This window comes from Passer montanus, unplaced genomic scaffold (genome assembly GCF_014805655.1).
Source record: "Passer montanus isolate IOZ18808 unplaced genomic scaffold, ASM1480565v1 scaffold523, whole genome shotgun sequence".
In the NCBI taxonomy this organism is placed as follows: Eukaryota; Metazoa; Chordata; class Aves; order Passeriformes; family Passeridae; genus Passer; species Passer montanus.
This window is the reverse complement of record NW_024370186.1, coordinates 3,591-13,926: the sequence shown is the minus strand read 5'-3', so window position 1 is coordinate 13,926 and position 10,336 is coordinate 3,591. Positions and strand designations below refer to the sequence as shown.

At 56.7% G+C, this 10,336-nt stretch overlaps 1 protein-coding gene across 1 annotated transcript in view; it reads left to right on the top strand.

The window, feature by feature from the left end:
* LOC120509529 (glycogen [starch] synthase, muscle-like) overlaps nt 1-10,336 on the top strand; it is a gene marked incomplete at both ends in the record, with an annotated part of 20,019 nt that overhangs the window by 6,098 nt on the left and 3,585 nt on the right. The window contains 7 exons of the mRNA XM_039724252.1: nt 2,111-2,238; nt 2,633-2,642; nt 2,782-2,835; nt 2,892-2,955; nt 4,417-4,538; nt 5,441-5,601; nt 9,957-10,090. Coding sequence (XP_039580186.1) covers nt 2,111-2,238; nt 2,633-2,642; nt 2,782-2,835; nt 2,892-2,955; nt 4,417-4,538; nt 5,441-5,601; nt 9,957-10,090 — 673 coding nt within the window. The remainder of the gene's footprint in view (nt 1-2,110; nt 2,239-2,632; nt 2,643-2,781; nt 2,836-2,891; nt 2,956-4,416; nt 4,539-5,440; nt 5,602-9,956; nt 10,091-10,336) is intronic.

Here is a 10,336-nt window from a genome sequence, read left to right as displayed (position 1 = left end):
GGAGGTTTGAGGTGGTTTTGAGGAGGTTTGAGGTGGTTTTGGGACAGTTTGAGGTGGTTTTGGGGAGGTTTGGGTTGCCCCGATGACGGTGACGCAAAGACTCCGTTCTCTTTGACGTGTTTGTAGCCTGCTTCTCCGGGGGTTTTGGGGTTCCTCAGGACGTTTTGGGGTTCCTCAGGGGATTTGAGGTGTCCTTGAGGGGATCTGAGGTGGTTTTGGGGAGGTTTGAGGTGGTTTTGGGGCGGTTTGGGTTGCCCCGATGACCGTGACACAAAGACTTGGTTCTCTTTGACTTCCTTGTGACCTGGTTCTCGGGGTGTTTTGGGGTTCCTCAGGCAGTTTGGGGTGTCCAAAGAGGGTTTGAGTTGGTTTTGAGGCGGTTTGAGGTGGTTTTGGGGAGGTTTGAGGTGGTTTTGGGGCGGTTTGGGGTGCCCTGGTACAACCGCGAGGCCAACGACGCCGTCCTCTTCGGCTTCCTCGTCGCCTGGTTCCTCGGAGAGGTGGGTTTGGGGCTCCACCAGGGGTTTTGGGGTTCCTCAGGAGGTTTGGGGTGTCCCAAAGAGAATTTGAGGTGGTTTTGGGGAGGTTTGAGGTGGTTTTGGGGAGGTTTGAGGTGGTTTTGAGGAGGTTTGAGGTGGTTTTGGGGAGGTTTGAGGTGGTTTTGGGACAGTTTGAGGTGGTTTTGGGGAGGTTTGGGTTGCCCCGATGACGGTGACGCAAAGACTCCGTTCTCTTTGACGTGTTTGTAGCCTGCTTCTCCGGGGGTTTTGGGGTTCCTCAGGACGTTTTGGGGTTCCTCAGGGGATTTGAGGTGTCCTTGAGGGGATCTGAGGTGGTTTTGGGGAGGTTTGAGGTGGTTTTGGGGCGGTTTGGGTTGCCCCGATGACCGTGACACAAAGACTTGGTTCTCTTTGACTTCCTTGTGACCTGGTTCTCGGGGTGTTTTGGGGTTCCTCAGGCAGTTTGGGGTGTCCAAAGAGGGTTTGAGTTGGTTTTGAGGCGGTTTGAGGTGGTTTTGGGGAGGTTTGAGGTGGTTTTGAGGAGGTTTGAGGTGGTTTTGAGGAGGTTTGAGGTGCCCTGGTACGACCACGATGGAAAAACTGCCTTGGGGACACCTGGGGACAGTGACAGTGACACAACGGTGACAGTGGGGGGGTTCTTGGGTGGGCTGTGGTGACACCAGGTGTGGCGGTGACACCTTGAGCGCCCCGTGCTGGGCTCAGGTGCCACCACAGCGACACCTGGGGACACCTGGGGACACCTGGGGACAGTGACAATGACATGGGGGGGTTGGGGACAATGACAGTGACACTGTAGTGACAGTGGGGGGGTTCTTGGGTGGTGACACCAGGTGTGGTAGTGACACCTGGAGCACCCCGTGCTGAATTCAGGTGACACCACAGTGACACCTGGTGACATTTGGTGACACCTGGTGACAGTGACAGTGACATGGGGAGTTTGGGGACAATGACAGTGACACAATGGTGACAGTGGGGGGGTTCTTGGCTGGTGACACCAGGTGTGGCAGTGACACCTTGAGCGCCCCGTGCTGGGCTCAGGTGCCACCACAGCGACACCTGGGGACACCTGGGGACAGTGACAATGACATGGGGGGGTTGGGGACAATGACAGTGACACTGTAGTGACAGTGGGGGGGTTCTCGGGTGGTGACACCAGGTGTGGCGGTGACACCTTGAGCGCCCCGTGCTGGGCTCAGGTGCCACCACAGCGACACCTGGGGACACCTGGGGACAGTGACAATGACCTGGGGGGGTTGGGGACAATGACAATGACACCATAGTGACAGTGGGGGGGTTCTCGGGTGGTGACACCAGGTGTGGCGGTGACACCTGGAGCACCCCGTGCCGGGCTCAGGTGACACCACAGCGACACCTGGGGACACCTGGGGACAGTGACAATGACCTGGGGGGGTTGGGGACAATGACAATGACACCATAGTGACAGTGGGGGGGTTCTCGGGTGGTGACACCAGGTGCGGCGGTGACGCCTTGAGTGCCCCGTGCCGGGCTCAGGTGACACCACAGTGACACCTGGTGCCATTTGGTGCCACCCGGTGCCACCTGGTGACCCTGGTGACACTTGGGGACAGTTTGCGGCGCAGAGCGAGGAGCGGCCGTTCATCGTGGGCCACTTCCACGAGTGGCTGGCGGGGCTGGGGCTGGTGCTGAGCCGCGCCCGGCGCCTGCCCGTGGCCACCATCTTCACCACGCACGCCACGCTGCTACACCTGGGGACACACCTGGGGACATTCCTGGGGACACAGGGCCACACCTGGGGACACACCTGGGGACATTCCTGGGGACACAGGGCCACACCTGGGGTCATGGGGACACACCTGGGGACACACCTGGGGACATTCCTGGGGTCACGGGGACACACCTGGGGACACACCTGGACCGGTACCTGCTCACCATGAGCCGGGAGTTCTGCAGCAGCCACAGCGTGAGTCACACCTGGGGACACACCTGGGGACACCTGAGAGCATCCTGGGGACACAGGGCCACACCTGGGGTCACGGGGACACACCTGGGGTCACGGGGACACACCTGGGAACATTCCTGGGGACACACCTGGGGGTCAGGGCTCTCCGTGGGGTTTTGGATGGGCCCAGGTGCACTCAGGTGTGCTCAGGTGTGCCTGGGAGGGGCGGGGGGGGTTCCAGGTGACCCCAGGTGTGCTCAGGTGTGCTCAGGTGTGCCTGAGAGGGGCAGGGGGGGTTCCAGGTGTGCTCAGGTGACCCCAGGTGTGCCCCCTCCCCAGTTTGACGTGGACAAGGAGGCGGGCGAGCGGCAGATCAGGGCAGGGGGGTCCCAGGTGTGCCCAGGTGCGCTCAGGTGACCCCAGGTGACCCCAGGTGTGTCCCTCCCCAGTTTGACGTGGACAAGGAGGCGGGCGAGCGGCAGATCAGGGCAGGGGAGTCCCAGGTGTGCCCAGGTGTGCTCAGGTGTGCCCAGGTGTGCCCAGGTGACCCCAGGTGTGCCCAGGTGACCCCAGGTGTGCCCAGGTGTGCTCAGGTGTGCCCAGGTGCACTCAGGTGACCCCAGGTGTGCCCCCTCCCCAGTTTGACGTGGACAAGGTCCCTGTGCTTCCCAACTGCCCAGCCTTGTTTTCACTCTTTGGATCATTTTGTACCACGCTCTGTTTATCCTTTCTTTCAAGCTGCCACATCACCCCTACATCACCAGAACCTGTCTGACTTGTCTCAGGAGAGGGTGGCCTCAGTTTAACCCTTTCATTCCTGATATTCAGTCTGGCAGGTGTTGTGGGACCTGCACCTCTCCTGCCCAGGAAGATAAAAAACTAATTTTTTATCATTTTTTACCTCTCCTGCCCAGAGCTGGGATGTGAGACTGCTGTGGCAGTGCCACCCAGGTCCCCTCAGAGGGACATGGTGTGGCTCTGCCCCATTAACCCCACATGTCACAAGGCTGAGGCTTGTCCCCTTCTATCCATACCATCAAGCACTGGCACCTCATCACTGCACCCCAAAGACTGCCCCAAACCCCCCAAAATCCCCCTGAGAACCCCAAAACTGACCAAAATTACCCCAAAATCCCCCTGAGCACCCCAAAAATGCCCCAAAAAACCCCCAAAATCCCCCTGAGCACCCCAAAACTGCCCCAAAATCCCAAATTCCTCCTGAGCACCCCAAAACTGCCCCAAAAACCCCCAAAATCCCCCTGAGAACCCCAAAACTGCCCCAAACCCCCCAAAATTCCCCCCCAGACCCAGGGAGGGACCCCCAAAAGACCCCAGGGATTTTGGGGGGGCACCTTTGGGGTCTCCCCAAGGATTTTTGGGGTCTCCAGGTGTTGGGGGGGGGTCAGGGGGGACCCCAAAATCCAAATGGACCCCTAAAGACCCCCCCAAAAAAATCCCCTCACCCCAAAAGTCCCGGAGGGGTTCCTGGGTGGGATTTGGGGGAAATTTTGGGATTTTTTGGGGGGGATGTGGGGATTTGGGAATTTGGGGGACATTTTGGGGGGGATTTTGGGGTCCCCCAACACCTGGTGACCCCCAAAATCCCAGTGAACCCCTAAAGACCCCCCCAAAACCTTTCCTTTATCCCCAAAAGTCCCGGAAGGGTTTCAGGGTGGGATTTGGGGGAAATTTTGGGATTTTTTGGGGGGCATCCGGGGATTTGGGGGATTTGGGAATTTGGGGGACATTTTGGGGTGGATTTCGGGGTGTCTGGTGACCCCCAAAACCTCGATGAACCCCTAAAGACCCCCCAAAAAATCCCCTCACCCCAAAAATCCTCACGGGGTTTCCGGGTGGGATTTGGGAAAAATTTTGGGATTTTTTTGGGGGGGATCCGGGGATTTGGGGGATTTGGGAATTTGGGGGATGTTCTGGGGGGATTTTGGGGTCCCCCTGACCCCCCAAACCCCCCAGACCTGGTGACCCCCAACGGGCTGAACGTGCGCAAGTTCTCGGCCATGCACGAGTTCCAGAACCTGCACGCGCAGAGCAAGGCGCGCGTCCAGGAGTTCGTCAGGGGCCACTTCTACGGGCAAGTCACCCCAAAGGGACCCCGAAACCCCAAAAGGGACCCCAAAAACTGAAAAGGGACCCCAAAAAATGGGGGAACCCCGAAATCCTGGGGAAAACCCGGGCAGAACCCCAAAATCCTGGGGAAAAACCCCAAAACCCAGTGGGGGATCCTGAGCCAGGGGTTTGGGGTGAGATCTACGGGTCAGTCACCCCAAAGGGACCCCGAAACCCCAACTGCACCCCAAAGACTGCCCCAAACCCCCCAAAATCCCCCTGAGAACCCCAAAACTGACCAAAATTACCCCAAAATCCCCCTGAGCACCCCAAAAATGCCCCAAAAAACCCCCAAAATCCCCCTGAGCACCCCAAAACTGCCCCAAAATCCCAAATTCCTCCTGAGCACCCCAAAACTGCCCCAAAAACCCCCAAAATCCCCCTGAGAACCCCAAAACTGCCCCAAACCCCCCAAAATTCCCCCCCAGACCCAGGGAGGGACCCCCAAAAGACCCCAGGGATTTTGGGGGGGCACCTTTGGGGTCTCCCCAAGGATTTTTGGGGTCTCCAGGTGTTGGGAGGGGTCAGGGGGGACCCCAAAATCCAAATGGACCCCTAAAGACCCCCCCAAAACCTTTCCTTTATCCCCAAAAGTCCCGGAAGGGTTTCAGGGTGGGATTTGGGGGAAATTTTGGGATTTTTTGGGGGGCATCCGGGGATTTGGGGGATTTGGGAATTTGGGGGACATTTTGGGGGGGATTTCGGGGTGCCTGGTGACCCCCAAAACCTCGATGAACCCCTAAAGACCCCCCAAAAAATCCCCTCACCCCAAAAATCCTCACGGGGTTTCCGGGTGGGATTTGGGAAAAATTTTGGGATTTTTTTGGGGGGGATCCGGGGATTTGGGGGATTTGGGAATTTGGGGGATGTTCTGGGGGGATTTTGGGGTCCCCCTGACCCCCCAAACCCCCCAGACCTGGTGACCCCCAACGGGCTGAACGTGCGCAAGTTCTCGGCCATGCACGAGTTCCAGAACCTGCACGCGCAGAGCAAGGCGCGCGTCCAGGAGTTCGTCAGGGGCCACTTCTACGGGCAAGTCACCCCAGAGGGACCCCGAAACCCCAAAAGGGACCCCAAAAACCCAAAAGGGACCCCAAAAAATGGGGGAACCCCGAAATCCTGGGGGAAACCCGGGCAGAACCCCAAAATCCAGTGGGAAACCCTGGTATCAGAGGGTGGGGAGGCAGGAGTTTGGGGTGATCCTGTGGGTCAGGGCCCCAAAAGGGACCCCAAAACCCCAAAAGGGACCCCAAAAACCCCGGGGGGAGCCAAAAAACCGGGGGAAACCCGGGCAGAACCCCAAAATCCTGGGGAAAAACCCCAAAACCCAGTGGGGGATCCAAAGCCAGGAGTTTGGGGTGAGTTTTTCGGGTCAGTGACCCCAAAAGGGACCCCGAAACCCCAAAAGGGACCCCGAAACCCCAAAAGGGACCCCGAAACCCCAAAAGGGACCCCGAAACCCCAAAAGGGACCCCGAAACCCCAAAAGGGACCCCGAAACCCCAAAAGGGACCCCGAAACCCCAAAAGGGACCCCGAAACCCCAAAAGGGACCCCGAAACCCCAAAAGGGACCCCGAAACCCCAAAAGGGACCCCAAAACCACGAAAGGGACCCCAAAAACCCGAAAAGGGACCCCAAAAACCCCAGGGGGACCCCAAAAACTGAAAAGGGACCCCGAAAACCCCGGGGGGAGCCCAAAAACCCCGAAAGGAACCCCCAAAAAACCAAAATCCTGGGGAAAACTGGGCTGAACCCCAAAATCCCAGAGGGATGCTGAGGGTGGGGAGGCAGGAGTTTGGGGTGAGTTCTACGGGCAAGTCACCCCAGAGGGACCCCGAAACCCCAAAAGGGACCCCAAAAACCGAAAAGGGACCCCAAAAAACCGGGGGAACCCCGAAATCCTGGGGGAAAACCCAGGCAGAACCCCAAAATCCTGGGGAAAAACCCCAAAACCCAGTGGGGGATCCAAAGCCAGGAGTTTGGGGTGAGTTTTTCGGGTCAGTGACCCCAAAAGGGACCCCGAAACCCCAAAAGGGACCCCAAAAACTGAAAAGGGACCCCAAAAACCCCAGGGGGACCCCGAAATCCTGGGGAAAACCCAGGCAGAACCCCAAAATCCCTGATGGATCCAGAGGGTGGGGAGGCAGGAGTTTGGGGTGAGTTCTACGGGAAAGTCACCCCGAAAAGGACCCCGAAACCCCAAAAGGGACCCCAAAACCACGAAAGGGACCCCAAAAACCCGAAAAGGGACCCCAAAAACCCCAGGGGGACCCCAAAAACTGAAAAGGGACCCCGAAAACCCCGGGGGGAGCCCAAAAACCCCGAAAGGAACCCCCAAAAAACCAAAATCCTGGGGAAAACTGGGCTGAACCCCAAAATCCCAGAGGGATGCTGAGGGTGGGGAGGCAGGAGTTTGGGGTGAGTTCTACGGGCAAGTCACCCCAGAGGGACCCCGAAACCCCAAAAGGGACCCCAAAAACCGAAAAGGGACCCCAAAAAACCGGGGGAACCCCGAAATCCTGGGGGAAACCCGGGCAGAACCCCAAAATCCAGTGGGAAACCCTGGTATCAGAGGGTGGGGAGGCAGGAGTTTGGGGTGATCCTGTGGGTCAGGGCCCCAAAAGGGACCCCAAAACCCCAAAAGGGACCCCAAAAACCCCGGGGGGAGCCAAAAAACCGGGGGAAACCCGGGCAGAACCCCAAAATCCTGGGGAAAAACCCCAAACCCAGTGGGGGATCCTGAGCCAGGGGTTTGGGGTGAGTTCTGTGGGTCAGTCACCCCAAAAGGGACCCCAAAAACACCAAAGGGACCCCAAAAACCCAAAAAGGACCCCAAAAACCCAAAAGGGACCCCAAAAACCACAAAAGGGACCCCAAAAACCCCATAAGGGACCCCAAAACCACAAAAGGGACCCCAAAAACCCCAAAAGGGACCCCAAAAACCCCGGGGGGAGCCCAAAAACCCCGAAAGGAACCCCCAAAAAACCAAAATCCTGGGGAAAACCCAGGCAGAACCCCAAAATCCCTGAGGGATGCTGAGGGTGGGGAGGCAGGAGTTTGGGGTGACTTCTACGGGCAAGTCACCCCAAAAGGGACCCCAAAAACCCCAAAGGGACCCCAAAACCCCAAAAAGGACCCCAAAAACCCAAAAGGGACCCCAAAAACCACAAAAGGGACCCCAAAAACCCCATAAGGGACCCCAAAAACACAAAAAGGACCCCAAAAACCCAAAAAGGGATGCCAAAAACCGGGGAACCCCAAAATCCTGGGGTGGTTTTGGGCTGTCTTGGGGTTCCCCCGGTGGTTTTGGGGTATTTTTGGGTAGTTTAGGGGTATTTTGGGGTGTTTTTGGCTGTTTTGGGCTGTTTTGGGGCGTTTCGGGGTCCCCAGGTGGGTTTGGGGTGATTTTGGGGTGATTTGGGATATTTTGGGCTGGGTTTGGGCTGTTTTGGGGGCGTTTCGGGGTCCCCAGGTGGGTTTGGGGTGATTTTGGGGTGATTTGGGATATTTTGGGCTGGGTTTGGGCTGTTTTGGGGGCGTTTCGGGGTCCCCAGGTGGGTTTGGGGTGATTTTGGGGTGATTTGGGATATTTTGGGCTGGTTTTGGGCTGTTTTGGGATATTTTGGGCTGTTTTGGGGGTATTTTGGGCTGTTTTGGGGTATTTTGGGGTCTTTTGGGTGGTGTTTTGGGCTGTTTTGGGCTGGTTTTGGGATATTTTGGGATATTTGGGCTGGTTTTGGGGCCTTTCGGGGTTCCCCAGTTGCTTTTGGGGTGTTTTTGGGTTATTTGGGGCTGGTTTTGGCTGTTTTGGGCCGGTTTTGGGGCGTTTGGGGGTCCCCAGGTGTTTTTGGGCTGTTTTGGGGATATTTTGGGATATTTGGGCTGGTTTTGGGGCCTTTCGGGGTTCCCCAGTTGCTTTTGGGGTGTTTTTGGGTTATTTGGGGCTGGTTTTGGCTGTTTTGGGCCGTTTTTGGGGTGTTTTGGGGTCCCCAGTTGGTTTTGGGGTGATTTTGGGATATTTTGGGCTGGTTTTGGGCTGTTTTTAGGTGATTTTGGGGTGTTTTTGGGTTATTTGGGGGTGGTTTTGGCTGTTTTGGGCTGTTTTGGGGGCGTTTCGGGGTTCCCCAGTTGGTTTTGGGGTGATTTTGGGATATTTTGGGCTGGTTTTGGGCTGTTTTTAGGTGATTTTGGGGTGTTTTTGGGTTATTTGGGGGTGGTTTTGGCTGTTTTGGGCTGTTTTGGGGGCGTTTCGGGGTTCCCCAGTTGGTTTTGGGGTGATTTTGGGATATTTTGGGCTGGTTTGGGCTGGTTTTGGGGCGTTTCAGGGTTCCCCAGTTGCTTTTGGGGTGATTTGGGGATATTTTGGGCTGGTTTTGGGCTGTTTTTAGGTGATTTTGGGCATATTTTGGGATATTTTGGGCTGTTTTGGCTGTTTTGGGCTGTTCTTGGGGTGTTTTGGGGTGGTTTGGGGGTGTTTTGGGCTGTTTTGGGCTGGTTTTGGGATATTTTGGGATATTTGGGCTGGTTTTGGGGCCTTTCGGGGTTCCCCAGTTGCTTTTGGGGTGTTTTTGGGTTATTTGGGGCTGGTTTTGGCTGTTTTGGGCCGTTTTTGGGGTGTTTTGGGGTCCCCAGTTGGTTTTGGGGTGATTTTGGGATATTTTGGGCTGGTTTTGGGCTGTTTTTAGGTGATTTTGGGGTGTTTTTGGGTTATTTGGGGGTGGTTTTGGCTGTTTTGGGCTGTTTTGGGGGCGTTTCGGGGTTCCCCAGTTGCTTTTGGGGTGATTTTGGGATATTTTGGGCTGGTTTTGGGGCGTTTCGGGGTCCCCAGGTGGTTTTGGGGTGATTTGGAGGTGATTTTGGGGTGTTTTTGGGTTATTTGGGGGTGGTTTTGGCTGTTTTGGGCTGTTTTGGGGGCGTTTCGGGGTTCCCCAGTTGCTTTTGGGGTGATTTTGGGATATTTTGGGCTGGTTTTGGGGCGTTTCGGGGTCCCCAGGTGGTTTTGGGGTGATTTGGGGATATTTTGGGCTGGTTTTGGGCTGTTTTTAGGTGATTTTGGGCATATTTTGGGATATTTTGGGCTGTTTTGGCTGTTTTGGGCTGTTCTTGGGGTGTTTTGGGGTGGTTTGGGGGTGTTTTGGGCTGTTTTGGGCTGGTTTTGGGATATTTTGGGATATTTGGGCTGGTTTTGGGGCCTTTCGGGGTTCCCCAGTTGCTTTTGGGGTGTTTTTGGGTTATTTGGGGCTGGTTTTGGCTGTTTTGGGCCGGTTTTGGGGCGTTTGGGGGTCCCCAGGTGTTTTTGGGCTGTTTTGGGGATATTTTGGGATATTTTGGGCTGGTTTGGGCTGTTTTTGGGGCGTTTCGGGTCCCCCAGGCGAGCTCCCCCTCAGGCACCTGGACTTCGACCTGGACAAGACGCTTTTCTTCTTCATCGCCGGCCGCTACGAGTTCTCCAACAAGGGAGCCGACATCTTCCTGGAGGCGCTGGCCCGCCTCAACTACCTGCTCAGGGTGACATGGGGACATTGGGGACATTTGGGGACATTGGGGGGATTGGGGACACTGAGGGGATTGGGGACATCGGGGACATTGAGGGGATTGGGGACATTGGGGGGACATTGGCACCGACATCTTCCTGGAGGCGCTGGCCCGCCTCAACTGCCTGCTCAGGGTGACATGGGGACATCGGGGTGACACTGGGGACATCGGGGACATTGGGGACACTGAGGGGACATTTGGGGACATTGGGGACATCGGGGTGACATGGGGA